Raw genomic sequence first — 19,394 nt, 5'->3', positions numbered from 1 at the left:
AAGTAAGACATCTTAATGCAAATATGCATATGTCTCCATGGTTTCAACACGTAACACACATTTGCTCGTTCACTTCAGTGTAGCCTGTCATGACGTGTTGGAAGCTGCAATGATCAAATGAAATAGCCAAGTACACACGGCTGCTGCTGGGAGTACTAGCCCTGCACAGTTCATACAACCCCTGCCTTTAAACGTGCTCTTTTTTTCGTTGAGCTGCAGACATAAGAGGTTCGGGAATTGAAAGCGTCTTGTTTTTAGCAGGGTGTCATTCAAATCTCCAGTTCCTCCAGTGACTGAAGAAGAGCCCAGCTTTGGGATTGGGTAGCGAGGATATAGCGTAACATCCCCCTCCTCCTCTGTGGAGAATTGCGTTAAAACGAAAAAGGAAAGGCCCTGCGCTTTAACAAAATAACAGAACACAGTAGTTTTTTGTTTTTGTTTAGTTTTTCTTACTTCTATATTAAACGAGGACGCGTTGCTGGCCGGTGTATGTGTTTAGAATGGGACACGCTGAAGGTATTGACATTTTTATTTGCCTGCATTTCGCGACTCGGCGTCAAAATTGACGCTGCTCATCAGCCCTCTTCCTTTTTGTTGCATGTTTTGCTTCTGCACCTTTACCGATGCACTGAATGCGCTTGTCCTTCCATCGCCTGTGCTCTATTTGCTGATTTTTCAGCCACATTCTTCCAAAAACGCTAGTGATGGAGGAATAATCACGCCAGACAGGCAGCCATATTGGCAATGTACCGTTAGCCTCGCTAGCGTTAGCATTCTCATCTTTTCATCTCATTCCGCTTAGTATGTGATCAAACAGACAAATTACACGCATTCAACGCATCCATGGCTACATTAAACGTGCTAAAACTGTTCCCTGTGTGTGTTTAAGCGGAAGTAAAGCACCCCAAAATGGGACTGGACAATCAATTTATAGCTAAGTAGCTTTTAAGCTAGCATCCCACAAGGCTGTAAGATCATTGAGTGAAACAATTGTGTCTGCGCAGATGTTTTTTCCCAATCAGATCACACAGATGCAGCAAAATCTTCATGTTTAACTCGCTATGCAACATTCCAAAACAATCCCGTTGGGTACATTTCATGTTTCTATGAGCGCTAGACGGATGTTTACATCACCATTATGTACCTTTGCTAGGGCTCACAGGTTAAACAGGGTGTATCGCCCACACTTCTGCTTAACATTCACACTCTTTACAATACAATAAAAGTGTCAAGTAGTAGTGTGAAAAAGCTACCGGCCACTGCTCTTTGTTTTGTTTGGCTGGAGCGGACCGCCATGTGTTTGTGTTGCTCACCTAAAACACGTTGGAGATGCAAATTTGACGCCACACTACTAATATAAGTATTGTGATTTGTTTTGATGACAAATTGTATTATAATTAACGTTTTTTCTTGCTGGCTGTTGGTTCTGTTCTCTATTTACGTGCAGGGCTGCATTGATTCAATGTTTAAAATGTTACAAATGTGGGAAAATGCCACTTGTTAGAGTGCATGTTTTGCCTAACTTTAATACTATATCTGAAAAAGGGTATTATTTTAATTGATTAATGTTTGAGTGGTTTGCTGATTTGGCCTTTGGTGATCTAAGGATGTGTGCATGAATAATGTGTTACAATGATGAACTCGTAATTACAGGTGTCACTTTTTTGAGGATCTCAATGAACAATTTTACATTTTAGTGTTTTGTGTATATGTCACTTATTCAGACACTATGACACAATGATTAATTGCATGTTTCTCTGTCAACAGGTCCAGTCAAAGAAAAAGACAGTTAAGGATGCCGGAGCCCAACAATGGATTTCTCCTTCTCTTTCATGCAAGGGATCATGGGAAATACAATTCAGCAACCCCCTCAGCTTATTGACTCAGCCAACATCAGACAGGACGGCACCTGTGACACCGGCAGTGACCCGGGCGAGGATGGCGGGCCCTCCTATGATGCGGCCCTGGATGCAGACTTCTCCTATCCGTCCTCCGCGTCAGAGGACCTGCCGCACGTCTCCAACGGCTACCCTCCTGGTCTGGGCATGTACGAGCCACAGTCCAAGTTCTCCATGTACTCGCAGTTCCCGAACGGCTCGGCTAACGGCTACGGGGCCATACGCAGCTATGCGGAGCACGGCCTTCTCATGCCCGGGGAGGGGACAGTTCTAAGGGGCCCCGGCCTCCAGGAAAGACCACGCTCTCCTGTTTCGCCACCGCTGCCCACGCATCACCCGCACCTGCACCCTCACCTCCCCCATCATCATCATCATCACCACCATCACCACGCACACCACTTCCTGTCGAACACGCCCCACATCCAAAGCCACCCGCAGAGCCCCCCACCATTGCCCTTGCCCACTCAACACCACTTGCCCCACACGCCTCACATCATGACCCACACACTGCCTCCTCCTCCACCCTTGCACCTGCCCTCGTCCAGCCCACCCCCCTCTCTTGTGGACAGTACCCCCTCCTCTCAGCCTGTCCAACCCCCCACACCCAGCGTCCCGGGAGGGGTGCTGAAGAAAACCAGCTCCCCGGAGATCAAACTGAAGATCATTAAGACGTATCAGAATGGCAAAGAGCTGTTTGAATCTGCACTGTGTGGAGACTTACTGCAAGAACTGCAGGTACTCTTTATTATTTCAGACATATTTAATATACTGCGCTGTTAAGACATCCTCTTGACAACATTATTCTGTGTAGAATGATAATATGACACGGAAAGAGGTTCAGAACAGTCAAATATTCAGTTCCAAAATACAATTAATAAATTAAACGTTTGTTAATATGACCTATAGTCAGTCCAGGAAATTTAATCAAATGCCCATCCCTATTTCTGAGGCAGACTGCTTTAAAATGCTCCCTGAATTGTAAGCTTCTAATCATTTCTAAAGGAAGGTTTTATATGTGTAGAGAGGCAGAGCCAAATTTGCTTCAAAAGAACCAAAAGTTAATTGATGTCTCACTTTTGTTTTCCGTTCTCGCTCATCACTTTCTTTCTTTCTTTCTTTTTTTTTTCAATAAATCTTCTGAAGGAATCTCAGAAGAACGAGGCGGCTCAGGTGCAGCGCCGACATGAGAGGAAGAAAGAGAAGAGGAAAAAGACGACCAAGCTCCAGCTACACATCCAGGAGGCGAGTCTGGAGCACGTCCAAGGCCTTGCAGCTACCGCAAGCAAGACAGAAGACGCCTACGACCTGCCGCAGCCAAGAGAAGTACCACTGACCCAGACAGAAAAGCCTCAGAAGACCGTTATCAAAACTGAGCCAAAGACACCAAAGGTACGAGTGCTCATCTTCTTTTCATTCATTAAATGGCAAAATTTCTAATGCAGGCATTTTGGTTTCATAGGTTCCTAAAGTCAATCAACCCTCTGTGATCCAAGAGACTGGATTCTGTAAGGAATTTGTGATTGGAGATCTAGTGTGGTCCAAGGTGGGTACTTACCCATGGTGGCCTTGCATGGTGTCATCTGACCCACAGATGAAGGTCCACACACGTATCAACACCAGAGGTAAGCACATAAATATTAATAAGCTTACATTTTTCAAGGTTGAAGAACAGGAATAAGAGCATGCTCAATTTCCGATTTGCCACGCAGGTCACAGGGAATACCACGTCCAGTTTTTTGGAAGCGTAGCAGAGCGAGCGTGGATCCACGAGAAGAGGATCGTCATGTACCAGGGCAAGGACCAGTTTGATGAACTCCAAACGGAAACGCTACGAAAGACCACAAATCCTGTGGAAAAACACAAAGTATGTTGCATTTGTACTTCAGTATCACCTCAAACTGGATCCATGCTTTTGACTGTGTCAATGAAACAAATACATACATGCTGACCACCACAAATACATACAACCACGCAATCGAATGTCATGCAGTATCACACTATGGTGCCGTCATACAAGGAGGTGTTCCAAATACTTCGGAAATACTTTTCAATCTGTTCTTTTAAACCATTGTTGGTAACACATAACATAACATATGCTAGGTGGTGGTGGTGATCTTATATTGTTTGTTTGAAAAAAGTTTATTTTGGAGCTGAAGAGAAACAGCACATTTAACTGTTTTTTGTTTGTTTACAGCTCCTGAAGCCAATCCCTCAGAGGGAGCGTGCTCAGTGGGAAGTAGGTGTGGGCCACGCAGAGGACGCTTTCCTAATGACGCGCCAGGAGCGTATCGACAACTACACTTTCATTTATGTCGACCCGACCCCCAACGAGGCACAGTCTGCGAAGAAAGCCAACGGGCGGGCTGAGAAGCGGAGCCGGCGCTCCAGCGGCTCAACCAACAAGAAGGACGATGGCGGAGTGAAGTCGCCAGACAGAGAGCAGCCACCGAGAAGACAGCTGCCACGTCGGCAGTGTAGTATTTCCAACACGGACGACTCCCAGGCCTCAAATGAGAAGATGAACCTGAGGGGGGACCAGAACAAGGCAGACTCTCCTAAACAGGATTCGGATGCAGGAGCGCAGCAAGATTCTCCACCGCCGGTCAGGGCGTGGAAAACTGCAGCAGCAAGGAAGCTGCTGCCTCTCTCCATCACCATGAAGAGACTAAATGTGGAGATCACAAAGTGCGACTGGCCTCTCCTGCAGAAGAAAATCGCTCCTTCACCGAAGAAAGAAGTGGAAAAGGAGGATGATGACGATGACGACGATGAGGAGCGAGTGGAGGGAGAAGGCAGGCAGCCGGATTTGGGCTACTGCTCACCAGAGGTCAGTGAAGCAACTTATAATTCTTTTCCTCTGAGTTTTTATACATGATTTGTTGCCAGCAGGACAGAGCTAAACCCGAACCCAGCCCAGAGGAGGAGGAAGACGTAGATGACATGGAAGAAGAGGGGGAGGAGAGGAGAGAATCCCCCGCAAGTCGGAGGAGCGAGGAGGGAGGGACGCAGCCAACATCTTCTCCTGGCTCTCATCACAGCAGTCCACATGGTTTGTAGAACATTAGCAAGACGTAGAGTGCATAAAGGAATCCTTTATTAATCTCACAATGGGGAAATTTAAGTTTTTGCAGTAAAGTAAACAGTCGGAGCACACAAGAATATGTATCAGTATGAAAATCCAGGTAAACCATGTATATAGTACTCTATGTAAGGTAGGATAAGATTACATTTTGTTGTTCTTTAAGGCGTCTGGGAGTGAGGTTTACCAACGTACTTTATAAGTAACAAGTAACGTATATAAATACTATATATGCAGGTGAGAAGGTGTGCAGTGATTCCCAATCAGGGATGCTATGTGTATTTCTAGTATTTCATATTAAGTCAGACAATAAAATAGAACGTGTACGGTACAACTCGTTTCCCCAGGGAGACAATAACCTGTGGCACAGCTGCGCCAAAATCACAACAATTTGTATTATATTGAGTGAGGGGCACAAAAAGGATCTGGGTGCAAGACTAAATGTTTTGGAGAAACAGTGGCCTTAATTGAACTATTAAGAGATATAGCCCAATATTTGCTATATTGCTATATTTCAGGTTCTCAGGAGAGGAAGCTGCAGCGACGGTCAATCAGGAGCAGGTCAGAGTCTGAGAGAGGGAATGACCCCGTACCTAAGAAGAAAACCAAGAAGGAACAGGTATCCAGACATCTTCAGTCTTTCAACACCTTTTTTTAATAATGGATAAACATGGTGTGGATTTGGCAGTTTAGTTGCCTGACATTGAAGAAGATGCATGAGGGTGATACAGTCAAAACAACAATGACGGAACAAAGCATGGTTGTAGTGTTTGTCCTTATAGTGCTTATTCAAAAAAATTAAGTTCAGTGTGTCCATTGGAGGCACATTACAAAGGAAAGTTTGAATTCAAAAGGCACAAAAGCACATCTGCATCCTGTTTCTGACCAGTTTTTACAAGTCTGTGAACCTGGGTTGTACATGGAACCTAATGTGTGTTTTTTTTTATTTGTCATGTAAACATACCCTAAGTTTTATTTTATTTTTAATTTTTTTTTTTGTTGGAACAAGACCACATATTTCCTGTGCGATTTTCTCTTAATTTTCTCTGTCAGCTCTGTTCAGTGTTTCAGTGTCAAAAGTAGTGCAACGGTTCACCTTAAATGCAAATTTGAAGATCATTTTCAGTAACAGATGTATGCTCCATTCACTGCTGTTATGCAAATATCAGTTAGTTTTGCCCATCTATTAAAATTAACTGACTGTGTGTGTTCTTTGCAACACTGTCCTGTGTAACTCTACAACTTTGATATTTAACCTCTTTTTATCCCAGGCGGAGATGGCTCCAGAGGCCACACCGAGGGCAGGTTCCCAGAAAGGTTGGTGATAAGATCATTCTACCCCATCACAGTTGTCTTTCTCTCAATTTCAAATCCTTCCATTATTAAATTTCCTTCTTGACGTGGTTCAGGAGCCAGTGAGATATCTGATGCATGTAAACCTCTGAAGAAGCGAAGCAGAGCTTCCACAGATGTAGAGATGGCATCATCCCAGTATCGAGACACATCGGATTCAGACTCGAGAGGCCTCAACGATCCACAGGTAGGTTAAGATGAACACATAAGACAAATATATTCTGTCAGACAACAGTCCTGATCAAAATTACAAGACCAGTTTAATAATTGCAACAATTTACATTTTGGACTTTTGGTCCTGAAGGCGCTTCTAAATGGAACTTCTACATGCAAACAGAATAAAGACATCAAAAGTTTAAGATCACAGTTAAAAAACAAACATAACAAAATCCCCTCAAAATACAAATAACATTTTTAAAAATGGACACAGCTAGGAGACCCTAGTTCGATTCCACACTCTGCCATCTCTGTGTGGAGTTTGCATGTTCTCCCCGTGCATGTGTGGGTTTTCTCTGGGTACTCCGGTTTCCTCCCACATTCCAAAAACATGCTAATTAATTAGTTAATTGGCGACTCCAAATTGTCCATAGGTATGAATGTGAGTGTGAATGGTTGTTTGTCTATATGTGTCCTGTGATTGGCTGGCGACCAGTCCAGGGTGTACCCCGCCTCTCACCAAAGACAGCTGGGATAGGCTCCAGCACGCCCGCAACCCTTGTGAGGATAAGCGGTAGAAAATGGAATGGATGGACTCCGTATTGAGTAACTCCACCGTTCTTGTTCATCACCTCCAAAGCTGGCCACTGTTTCCAGGAGGCTAGTGTGCTAATGTTGCTCCAGGGGCTAACAATGACATCATGGAGGGTATCCACTGCCTGTTTCTTGTAAACTTCCCTTGCCATTCATCCCCAAATGTACTCCTACAGGAACATACAGGATGGTCCAAAAGAGTGACGTTATTCCTCTGGAAGACGTTTTTTGGCAGGTTAATTATTTCAGGTGGAACTAAGGATTCTGTGATGTCACAGATGGCCTGTGACTATTAATATATGTGAGTTTTGGCTGTTTTTGCACATACATCATGGCACTCAATCTTTATCTGTGCCGCAGGGTTTATTCGGGAAAAGTCTTGATAGTCCAGCAGCTGCAGACGCAGATGCCTCAGACACTCAGTCTGTGGACTCTGGCTTGTCTCGTCAAGACAGCAGCACCAGCAAGAGGGACACCGTCTGCCAGGTCTGCACTGATCCACGTGTCCCAGTTTTAATCTCTTGCCAAATGTGTGTATTTACTTGAGGGATCTGTGTGTGCATGTAGATTTGCGAGGTGTACGGTGAGAATTTGGTGCTGTGTGAAGGTGACTGTAACAGGCAGTTCCATTTGGAGTGTCTCGGCCTAACATCCATACCTGAAGGACGGTTCACCTGCCTGGAATGTAGAAACGGTGAGCAAGATCATTATCTTGCTTTTTGTGTTCTGGTCATTACTATTGGTCTCTCCGTAACTCTCTGTTCTAGGCAATCACCAGTGTTTCAGCTGTAAGAAAGCAGGCCAGGAGGTGACTCGCTGCTCCGTGAGCGGATGTGGCTGTCATTACCATGAGGATTGTGTCCGTAAACTGCCAGGCACCACCAGCAGCTCAGGGGGTGGCTTCAGTTGCCCCCAGCACAGCTGTGCCACCTGCTGTCTGGAGCGAGACCTGCAGCGAGCCAGCAAAGGTGAATACTATCGCATTTTCTCTTATAGTTTATTAGTGGAGAAATAATAGCTGTTTTTCTTAAGAACCCTCTTGTCTGTTCTTAGATGAGCACCTTAATAAAAAAAACGTAATAAAAAGAATCTTTATTATGGTTCTTAATTGTTTCCTGTCCAGGTCGCCTGATGCGTTGCATCCGCTGTCCGCTGGCGTACCACACGGGCGACAGCTGCGTGGCGGCGGGCAGTGTCATTCTCACACATCACATCATGATCTGCAGCAGCCACGGCAGCACCAGGAAGAACGGCCTCCTCACCTCCCCCATCAATGTGGGCTGGTGCTTCCTGTGTGCCCGAGGTAAGTCCCTTCCCTGCTCACACAAACGCACCTGCAGTCGCCCGGTTATTGTTTGGCTGATTTTAAAAACAATCAGCAGTGTCTGTTCATCTCAACATGTAAAACAATACCATGTGGCCCTCCATGATTGTAGAGTTTTGTTTTTTTTTGGTTCTGGACTTATTTTGGCTTTTTTAAACCTGCCATACATTTGAGATGTTTTCACCATGCACTACAGTAGGTATGTAGACCTACAGTAAATTAACATGCCTATTACTACCATGTATATGTCACACAAAGGTGTCAGAAGTACGGTAACACAGATAAATATTCTTGCGCTTTGAATTTAATTGAAACAACTGCATGATTGAAACAAGATGTTTGGCATTTTGCATTATGTGCTTCCTGTTTGGTACTGTTTTACATGACTGTCAGGGCTGCTAAATGTAATATTTGGGAGTTTTTTTTTTATATATATTTTTTTACCAACACAATTACAGCCGGGGTGAATAATCCAAATTGATAAAGGAAAGAATAGAGTTTTCTCCTTAAAACTCATGTGTCCAATTCTCATCTAATGTTGCCTTTTTAAACGATAAGTTGAGTCTATTGTCCACTTTGTGTTTCGGGCAAACTGTTTGACTTGTTTCTTACTTGTGTTGTGTGTGTGTGTGTGTGTGTGTATGTATGTATGTGTGAGACAATGTGCGTTCTTTCTCTTATTTTTTGTTTTAGTTAGTTTTTTTTTTTTTTTTTGAGTTTGCCTGCGGCTCACCCCCGTCTCTTCCTGTGTGTCTTGTGTAGGGCTGTTAGTGCAAGACCTTACTGACACCATATTAAGTTCATATGCCTATAAGTCCCACTACCTTCTGACTGAGTCAAATCGTGCTGAGTTGAAATTACCTATGATTCCCTCTCCTTCGTCAGCTACCAAAAAGAATGTTGGGAAAGGTAACTGAACAGTTTTTCTCTTTCTCCTTTGTCCCCACTGGTCTATGTTTTGTATTGTGCCTGCTCCCATCCTGATCAGTTTCTCCCTTTTTTGAATGCTACTTTTTAATTTAAAAGTCTTCAGGTGCTATTTTAATTTACTGGTTCAAGCTGCAGTTAATTGCCATGCAGAGTTGTGCATTGAAAAAAAACCAAGTCCAAATCCCTTTAATTAACAGATAACACTGGGCCGCATGCAAAAAAATGGCGTTCTCTTTTTTTAAGAGTTAAATCAGCCCTAGATTCACCAAAAGCATTTTCCCCTTTCTTCTTCCATCACGACCATTATTTATAATACTAGACAGTTAGTGTATTTCCTCAAATAGTGACCAATGCCCTAATAATCACCTGTCCAGACTTTCTTTGTTTGGAGTGTGTTATGACCTGGATCCACCACACCCAAAATGGTAGGACTAGATGCCATGTCTCAATTAAATTATCCACTGGAAGAAATAAATGTCTTGCTACAAATAAAATTTTTAGATCACAACTTTCTCCTCAGGAAAATGAGGAGAAAATTTATCCGTCGTTCTATAGCAATTTTTCCAAACTTCATTCATAAATGATTGCTGTTTCATGGTTGACTGTGGCCCATTATTAGTCCAAAAATATTGAAATATCATTACATACTGTCATATGTAGTATTCTGGTCACTGGACGTTGGTAATGTTATATTAATGAGACATTGCCTTAGACTGCATTACCTTAACACTGCATGGAGTCAGCCATGACATGCTGACATGAGTGGGGAAAAAAATATTATGAGCTGCTTCTGGTAAATGCAACTAGTTGTCCTCTTACGCCACTCAGTGCGGTTTTTGCATGAGGCCCATTGTAAGATTAGCGATCAAACACAGAAAGAATGTGTCTCTGCTGACTCTGAAATGGTCAGTACACAAGCTCCCTGATGCTGGATGTTCTGCGTTGGTTCATGCTCTTGTCTGTGGTTTGTGAAGGTGCACTGCTTCTCTGCTTGAGCACTGTGGGCTTATTTGATTTACGCGAAAAGGCCATGTCCAGCTTTCCCATGCTCTTTACCCTGACCCCAATTTATATGAAGTTTTATTTTGGACTGAATTTGTCAGATAAATTGACATTTGGGGCGCATCTTCCCTTTTCTACACCTTACGACCTGCCTTGGATGGAATTAAATTGCATTGTACATAACACGCTGAGCTGTCAAGAACAAAAATAGTGACACTAGTGTGGTTCTGAGATTGGCACAAAATTGGCGCTAAAGATTCCATACAAGATGGTCTATGCAGGGTGCAGTGGGTGTGATGGGGACAGTTTGCTTTACTGGCAGGACTGCATGCCTGCTTTTTTTTCAGTTTTTTTTCAAATAATAAATCCTTGATTTGTTGTTTACTCACTGGCTGAATGGAGCCCCGTGCTGCTCCTGCATGTGTATCCCATTGACTGGCCCTTGGTACAGTGCTCTGAATCTGATTGCCAGACATGCTGTAACTGATGCATTTAATGTGGTAACATGAAGCAACCATTTACAGCCTTCTCCTCTGCAGCGTAGTTGTTATAATCCCGCACAGGAGCCATTTAAGAGTTCATAACAAGGATCAGATGTTGCAATGTAGCTTCTCTTTGAATAGTTTACTTGTAACTTGACGCTGTGTGTTTCTTTTGATTCACTTATGTTCTTAGGCTTGTCTGCAAATGAGATTCAGAGTTTGTCCGGGTTATGAATTCCCTTTGCCTAATGATACCCTCCTCCTCTCTTTGCATACTCATTTTTCACCACACACACACACACTCATGCGTGTGTCCATCCATACATACATACATACATACAAATATAGGAGGCAAGTTGCTGTGCTGCGACTCATGCCCTGCTTCCTTCCACCCGGAGTGTCTGGAGATGGAGATGCCGGAGGGGCCATGGTCCTGCAGTGACTGTAGGGACGGAAAGAAGCCTCACTACAAACAAATAGTCTGGGTCAAACTAGGCAACTACAGGTATGCACAAATTAGAGAAGCACGTGCTTTGACTTTCTAATGTGATGTAAATCCACAAAATAGCAGAAGCACTTTTGAAGTTCGTTTCGTTGATTTTTCTTGGGAGTGGGGGTTCATTCATTCATTCATTTTCTACCGCTTATCGTCACAAGGGTCACGGGAGGGTCCAAGTCTAGCTGAGAATCGGCCGAGTGTGAGTACATCCTCAGTAGAGATGGGCATCGATAGGAACCGAAACAAACATTCCAATTCTCCCGGGATTGTTAACAAGTTTGTATTTGTATTCCTAGTTTCAATGGCCACTTCGCCATCCAGAAGAAATAGCCACAAACACCAACAAAGAGGAAGCAGATAAAAAGTCTGGCTTAACTTCATAAAGAAGAGTAGTCGGCTCAGTGTAACATTTGCAAAACAATGATATCATGCAAAGAAAGGTGCAAGATCAACATGTTTAGTCTTCACACATTAATGGTGTAGAATTATAAGTTATCACATGGTTTGTCTGGTATCAGGCCAGGTATCATGCCCCCAAGTGACCTTCGGTCTCGGGCTGATACTGGCACGCGGGGGCATGATACTGGGCCTGATACCAGACAAACCATGTGATGATTATCACATACTATTTAATCATGAGCTTATTATCACGTACTATTTAATCAAAAGACCATTTTGTTTCCAGAATATTTTCAGTTTATTACATGTATTATATCTAAACAGTGTAAACTCAGTGTTCACGCTCATGCGCTGTTCTCTGATTGGTTGTTTCATGGGCACAATACCAGAGCAGCGCACTCTGAGTGGACAGCTACGGGGGCTGATACTGGACATGGTTAAACTCTATATTTTATCAGTATCACTGCCCTGGGCTTTGACACAGTGTCATTTCGGCCTTTTCCCGTATCATTCATGGGCGGTTTCTAGGGTACAGGGCCAATTAATACTGTAGTATGTGATAAATAACAGTACCTCGTATCGTCGGACTTGCTCTAAGCAATCAGAATCACGGAAGTCGAAGAATAAATGATGTCTGGTTTGAGGATGCTCGCTGATAGGGAAGTTTGGTGTAAATAAAGGATGGTTATGGCTAGGCAAGTTTATTATTGCAGCCCTACAATGAACTCATAAGCGCTATTAATGCTCATTGCTCATGTTTGCTCATTACAACTATTATAACAGGGTTTCTGTTGCTGCTGTGTTGTGCTATATAGTTGTAATGAATGACCATGCGGTCAAAGAGAGCTGTGTTTTCCCTTTCAGCTTTTCACGCACTCCAAATATTTATTGAAAAATATTTATATGCTGTATGTAAGGATTTTTCAAATGTCACCCTCCTCTTTGTGGTTTCCTCTCGTAGGTGGTGGCCAGCCGAGATCTGCAACCCTCGTTTGGTGCCCTCGAACATCCAGAGTCTTCGCCACGACATCGGTGACTTCCCTGTCTTTTTCTTCGGCTCGCATGACTACTACTGGATCAACCAGGGCCGTGTCTTCCCTTATGTCGAGAACGACAAAAACTTTGTGACGGGTCAGATTAACATCAACAAGACTTTCAAGAAAGGTAATCAACTTGAAGTGAGGGAATCACTTACGTAAAGGCAGATCACAGAATAGGTTTCTATAATGTTGTTGGATTTGCTGTGGTTTCAGCTCTGGAAGAAGCAGCCCGGAGATTTCAGGAACTCAAGGCTCAGAGGGAGAGCAGGGAAGCTCTTGAGCAGGAGCGAAACTCTCGCAAACCGCCACCCTATAAATGTATAAAGGTAATCATTGGGAAAAAACAACAGCATGTGAGCCACGTACACATGAAGCCTACTTATACCGGTGTTGTCGTTTTTTGCGTCAGTCCAACAAACCCGTGGGGAAAGTGCATATGCATGTTGCAGACTTGTCCGAAATCCCACGCTGCAACTGTCGGCCGACAGACGAGCATCCGTGTAGCTTGGACTCTCAGTGTCTCAACCGCATGCTGCAGTATGAATGTCACCCTCAGGTTTGTTTGTCATTGCTCTGTAAAGCATTTTATTGCCAGTTAAAGTGCCACCTTTTGACATCTTTACCCTTCTGAAACAGGTCTGTCCTGCGGGAGACAATTGTGAGAACCAGTGTTTTTCCAAACGTCTGTACACTGAGACAGAAGTGATAAAGACAGATGGTCGTGGATGGGGCCTCAGGACCAATCAAGCTTTGAGGAAGGTGAGTGTCGTGGGAGTCCTGTCAAACTGTCCCATCAAAGCTTTTCAATGAGCTTTAAATTGATTAACTGTGTTATGAAGTAGAGACTGGCGTGACAAATGAATTTATTGATCTTGAGCAGAAGTAACTTCATAGCATTTAGAATTAGATGGATTTAATGTTGGCGATTATGTCATGGAAGTGTCAAGCCTTGAGTCACTGGAGTCGCAATAGATCACTGTGTGGTTCTTGGCAGACAACGGAAGAGGATTCATTAGTTTGCCACCTACACAGGCTGTAGAAATTGGCAGGGACAAGAATTAAACAGGAAAAGAGCAAATTGTATTATACATTTTAATGTGAAGATATTTGTTTATTTTTGCCCAGGGGCTTTTTGTTCCTCTTTTCATTTTTTTTTTTGCATTTTAAATAAATTTTACAAGAGTAAAGTCAGAGTATTGTAAGAATTTCTATAATAAGAATAACATTTAAAAAAAATTTTTTTACTTTGTGTTACAGCTGTTTATAAATGTATTATTTATGGAATATCACAAATTTTTGTCTTGTAAAAAAACTGAATAATAACATAGAAATTAACAAAAAGATTATTTTCAAATAATTCCAATTATTCATTTTTACTCTGCAGTTCGCCATGTACCGCAATAAATATTCAAATTAAATACTACATTATTAATGTTTTCTGCAGGGTGACTTTGTGACTGAATATGTTGGAGAAGTTATTGACTCAGAGGAGTGCCAGCAGCGAATCAAACGTGCCCATGAAAACCACGTAACAAACTTCTACATGCTAACCCTTACCAAGGTAATGGTGAAAAACAAATGATCCTCCTCTAAATATACTATAGGAACTTACACTCTTATTGTCCATCTTTGCTTCCAGGATCGTGTGATAGATGCTGGTCCCAAAGGGAATTCTGCTCGGTTCATGAACCACAGCTGCAGCCCAAACTGTGAAACCCAAAAGTGGACGGTTAACGGAGATGTCCACATCGGACTCTTTGCTCTCTGTGACATTGAGGCTGGTGAGTGATTCTAATAAAATGCACCCCGATTCCCAGCCACAGCAAACTACTACAAACTACATTAATACTCCAGAAGTAAGCATTGTTGCTTATTAACGCCAATATACAGACAATACAGTCAATATTTAAGACAAAGAAGGGTCAATGTATATTCGGCATCTAAGGATTTATATATGAGCTGAAATAATTTTTTCAATAATGTGTTGTATGAATTATTATTATTGCTATGTTTGGTACAGCTCTGGTAGTGGGTCTGATTATATGTGTTCTGGTCTACCTAATAAAATGTGTCCATGCTTCAGTGCAAAGGAGTTAAATGACATGCTTCTTGTCTCGGCCATCAGGCACAGAGCTCACGTTCAACTACAACCTGCATTGCGTGGGCAACAGAAAAGCATCTTGCCACTGCAAATCAGATAACTGCTCAGGTTTCCTCGGGGTGCAGCCAACTGTAAGCGCATCTGTCTAGTCCCTATCACCTGTCTGGACTCTGTTCTTAGCATGTCTTCACTGTCCTGTTCACCTTCCTCCAGAGTGCTGTGGTGATGGAGAAAGAGGAGAAGGCAAGGAACGCCAAACTGAAGCAGAAGAAGCGGAAGCTGCGGCTGGAGGGCAAACACATGCACGAGTACTTCTGTTTTTGCTGTGGAGAGGGTGGAGAGCTGGTGATGTGCGACAGGAAGGACTGTCCCAAAGCGTACCACCTGCTGTGTCTCAACCTCACCAAGCCGCCATACGGTGATCATAAAAAGCCTCTTTAAACAGCTCTTAAACACCTCTCAACCTTATATCTGATCAAGTCAAAGCTGGCATGCAAACAGGAATTCAGAACATTCCCATTCCTATCACGTTAGAAGTAATATTTTTCAGTTACAGTATCGACCTGAATGTACAACATTTATTCCTCCAGAAAGACAGTTCGTCTAGAGATTTATACTGGCAGCAACATCTTGCGTGTCAGAGATTTTCTTCCCGTCACTCTCACACACCACTGTCACAGAGACATAGAGAGCCGCTGCAATAATACACTGATGAATTCTACATTGTCCGTCAAGTCAGTTTTCCTTCATGCTAATTGCTAATTGCAGCTCCTCTTCCTGTCAACAGGGCGTTGGGAGTGTCCGTGGCACAACTGCAGTATCTGTGGTGGTCAGGCCTCGTCACTCTGTGACTTCTGTCCTCGCTCCTTCTGCCAAGATCATGAGGCAGGGGCACTCACCGCCTCCTCATTGGAGGGCCGCCCCTGTTGTTCCAGCCACAACCCTCTCAGTCCCCTGAGCTCCAACCCCGGCTCCACCAAGCAGCCGCCGCTGCTGCCACTCCCGCCTTCCTCTCTGAGCCCCGTCACAGTCAAAGAGGAACCACAGAGAGACGATGTGGCGCCGTCGTTACCTCATTCCCTGTAAAGTGCACTCCTGGCACTCCACCCTGCCACCTGGGCTGCTGTACACCTGTGCTCACTAAAGGGAATTTTTCACTTTTTTTGTGTGTCGGACCTTCAGAGCCAGGACGACAAACTCCTGGATGTTGATTGTGGCGACCGCAGTGCGATTAGAGCACCACCAGATGAGAACGTGCACCCCCTCGCCATAAAACAAATCCAGCCGCTCCAAAATCCTGGATCAACACCTCATTTTGTTCCGTCTTTGGATTATAAGTATTGTCAGTGGCTGGCACTTTGAAGGAAGTGAGATGCCCGGAGGGGAGGGGACGCCACATCGCTGCTCCTCTTGTTTACCTGCTGTACACTGTGTGGCTAGTGTCTTTTACACACACAAACACAGACACACACTTCCACTGCCACTCCTCATGTGACCTATCATCTAGCTTGGTCTTTGCAGAAAAGGAGGGGCAACATTTTTGTGCAATTTTAATTTTTAGGACCACACTACATTCCAACATTCCTTTGATCATGTTTTTTGATATACTTATGAGTATAGATGAATATAATTATATACGTATCTATGTTTGTTAATGTTTACATGCAAGATTCTTCCTCACGTCATCTCGGTGAGTGGTGTATTTCTTTGTTTAGGTGTTGCGCAGACCTCCTTGTGAAAATTGTCCTATTAAGGTGAAATACTGTATAATGGTATATAGCGTACTGGTATGACATTACACAAGTACTTGTGACGTTTCATTTTTCCCTCATTCACATGTACATAATTGGTATCATATTGTAAAGTACTTACCAACAGGCAGGGAGTTATGTCACCTGCCCTCTACAGTTGTTTTTTTTTTTGCCCTCTACAGTTGTTTTTTTTTTTTTTTAACATGACAGACAGGGGGGTAAAGGTCTGTTCTACATTTTCTCTGAGCCGTTGTGCGTCGTCATGTAGAGGGAAGTTAATCAGCCTTAAGGGTCCCATTGTGGCTGGAGGAACTACTGCCCAGATTCAGTAATGTTTGTTGTACTGTGACCTTTTTTTTTTTTAATTCTTTTTTTTTTATTTTTGCCAAAACTCTCTGAAAAGCACTTTCACACACATTGTCACTACACTATTTAGTTTAGGTCATACATATACAGAAATGTATATTAAAAGAACATAAGTGTTTTTGAAAATGGATACCTCTTCCTCTGGTAGTGACAGAAGAGTTTAAACTGTGTTGTAACCTTTAATTTTTCCTCAGTCTAAAAAAAAACGTAACAAAAAATAGCATAGCTGCTTTTCGGGGTAAAAATAGGAATGACTGCCGGCCTGGTGTGGTAAAGACATCATGTTGAATTATTTGAATCGATATCGTGACACACGGTGGGGATACCACAGTCCAGTATAATGTACAAAATACAAACTGTACAGTGTTTTTAATGGCTCATCTGTCAAATTTTTTTCTATTTATTGCACCGCATTTTATACCAGTTTGTTTTTCGGACATCAGTGCAGTAATCTTGACTCCCTCTCGTTTAAAAAAAAAGAAAGAAAAAAAGACAGGAATTAGGAGGGGTTAATGTATTATATCTTTGTTTTTCTACATTGGTGTCATGATTCCACATTTGGTGACTCACTGTATTTTGTTGTTAAAAGCAGTGTGAAGCAGTTCACTATTGGAAAGTTGTAGTTCTGATAGAGGATGGCCCCCTCCCTTCCACCCCCCTCTCCATTTTCCTGGCCTTTAGTTAATCATCCTTCTCACACTGGTATTTTTTGTTTTTCAACCACCCAAGGTGATCATTACCAGTGCAGGTCAATTTATTTGGGAATCTTCCGATCTGAGAGTTGTTTACCATAAATGCTCTAATTTTAGCCATGGTGTATATTTACCTAAAACGTTCAATTGGAAGGAGGCGATAACTGGAGTGAGGCTGTCATTTTTAAAATTGGAAACTCATTATATATCTTAATGATTTATAAGTGCTTGAGAAAGTGGAAATGAAAAGATAGCTCTGTTTGACCATGTGATCATGTATTAAGAATGTATTGTACAACATAGTGCCAACAGAACCAATGTTGAACCAAGAGCGAACTGCTCAGCCAGCATTAATATGGCTGGGTTCATTATAAACAATAGAACAGCAAGTATAATAAACGAGTTTCACACAAATACTTTAGTAGCGCAAACAACATTTTAAAGCGCATGCAGAGGCAAAAAAAGCTGTGGGATGCTGACCACTCTTGGTGAAATGCTATTGTACTTCCATCTTGTTCACAATCAAAATATATGAAGAGGTTTTGCCATCAGCCACAGCTGTTAATGGCATTTTTTGCATCTGTTCCAAATTAAGGACTTAGTTGATTTTGTAGTCCATACACCAGGCCAACGAATCGGTTAATGGCATTTAGGCTTTAATTGGAGCATTTATGGCAATTATGTAGAAGAGTTAAAAAGAAATGTATGGATGTATATATGGGCAATAAGAACCCAGACAGATTGACCATATTTCGGTGTTCTTTTTGCACTTAAACTGCATAAGTTTGTCAGTACAAATGTATCATTTGCATGTGTTGTCTTTAAGGTCCATTCAGCGATACACTTGCCTTTGTCCCAACCTTGTGTGACATTAGCCACCCTGCATCCAGAAATGTTATTACCATACCGTAATACCCTTCTGTCGTCAAGGCACTTTTATTTTTATCCTTAAATCGGTCTACATGCATGTCGCCATCCAAACTTGAATGTTATTTATTCATGTTTGTGGACCACAGCCTTTGTTGCTTGCTTTACTGGTGACTCATAACTGGCATAACTGGTCTTTTCAGCTCAACTTCATACTTTCAGCACTCAAGCCACGTCTTTTTTGGAATTTTGTTTATAATAACGGCAGCAGAACCAAACAGCCTGTATTTTATTTGCACACACCGATTGCATGACGATGTCGCTCAGTGCCATTTTTGCCCTCGCTGCTGATGCAGTTGGCAGTACTGTATTAGAACGCTTCATTTGTGTGTTGCATCACTTCATTTGCGTAAAAAAAAAAAAACAACAACCCAAAAGTGTTTTGTTTATTAGTGCCATTTTTTGTGTGGAAAAAAACAGCATGTTTGTTCCCATGTAAGTGACCCTTAAAAAACATCCAGGAATTGTTTGGGTTTTTTTGTGTCTTATAATTAGAATCCACAACCCCTCTAGTGCTTCAAAGACTATGTTTCAGTTCACTGCAACATCTTTTTTGTGCAACTTTGCTGACTCTTATTTTGTTTGATTGGCAGAGGAGCAAAAATGTCGTTAATAAAAACTCACTTGCAAAGCACTCTATTCTTTTTTGTAGAAGGATTACTCTAAGTTACTAACTGGGGTCATATCTATCTCTCTTGGTGTTGCTTCAATGAAATCGTGGATGAACACGACCACCATGTCGATTGCTGTTCAACCTGTTACTGCATATTGTTGACAAACTTGTAAATAGTCTTGCATTGT

The 19,394-nt window shown here is 42.6% G+C and overlaps 1 protein-coding gene across 4 annotated transcripts; it reads left to right on the top strand.

The window, feature by feature from the left end:
• The first annotated feature begins 192 nt into the window (after positions 1–192).
• nsd3 (nuclear receptor binding SET domain protein 3) lies at positions 193–17,017 on the top strand. Of its 4 annotated transcripts, none has more exons than XM_058071181.1 (25): positions 193–516; positions 1,768–2,633; positions 3,042–3,287; positions 3,358–3,520; positions 3,608–3,762; positions 4,093–4,725; positions 4,785–4,947; positions 5,496–5,596; positions 6,249–6,294; positions 6,387–6,517; positions 7,441–7,566; positions 7,648–7,774; positions 7,848–8,048; positions 8,204–8,383; positions 9,167–9,313; positions 11,167–11,323; positions 12,678–12,880; positions 12,970–13,082; positions 13,166–13,312; positions 13,393–13,515; positions 14,201–14,317; positions 14,396–14,537; positions 14,882–14,988; positions 15,071–15,275; positions 15,645–17,017. In XM_058071181.1, the coding sequence occupies exons 2-25, from the start codon at positions 1,812–1,814 to the stop codon at positions 15,941–15,943; spliced, it is 4,854 nt and encodes a 1,617-aa protein (XP_057927164.1). In that variant the 5' UTR covers positions 193–516; positions 1,768–1,811; the 3' UTR covers positions 15,944–17,017. The 4 variants fall into 4 exon arrangements, with proteins under 4 accessions (XP_057927164.1, XP_057927166.1, XP_057927167.1 ...); XM_058071183.1 differs by having other exon boundaries at positions 194–516; positions 9,290–9,313; XM_058071182.1 differs by having other exon boundaries at positions 196–516; positions 4,788–4,947.
• The last annotated feature ends 2,377 nt before the right edge of the window (positions 17,018–19,394 follow it).

The sequence above is a fragment of the Doryrhamphus excisus genome, chromosome 4, assembly GCF_030265055.1.
Source record: "Doryrhamphus excisus isolate RoL2022-K1 chromosome 4, RoL_Dexc_1.0, whole genome shotgun sequence".
Classification (NCBI taxonomy): Eukaryota; Metazoa; Chordata; class Actinopteri; order Syngnathiformes; family Syngnathidae; genus Doryrhamphus; species Doryrhamphus excisus.
This window is presented reverse-complemented; position numbering and strand designations above follow the sequence as displayed.

What these genes read in the sequence shown, in the direction of transcription:
- nsd3 (XM_058071181.1), top strand. Translation starts at nt 1,812, where the DNA reads ATGGATTTCTCCTTCTCTTTCATGCAAGGGATCATGGGAAATACAATT. An exon ending in GAGGGCAGGTTCCCAGAAAG is followed by an intron (nt 6,295 to 6,386) that starts GTTGGTGATAAG and finishes GACGTGGTTCAG; the next exon opens with GAGCCAGTGAGATATCTGAT. An exon ending in GAGGCCTCAACGATCCACAG is followed by an intron (nt 6,518 to 7,440) that starts GTAGGTTAAGAT and finishes TCTGTGCCGCAG; the next exon opens with GGTTTATTCGGGAAAAGTCT.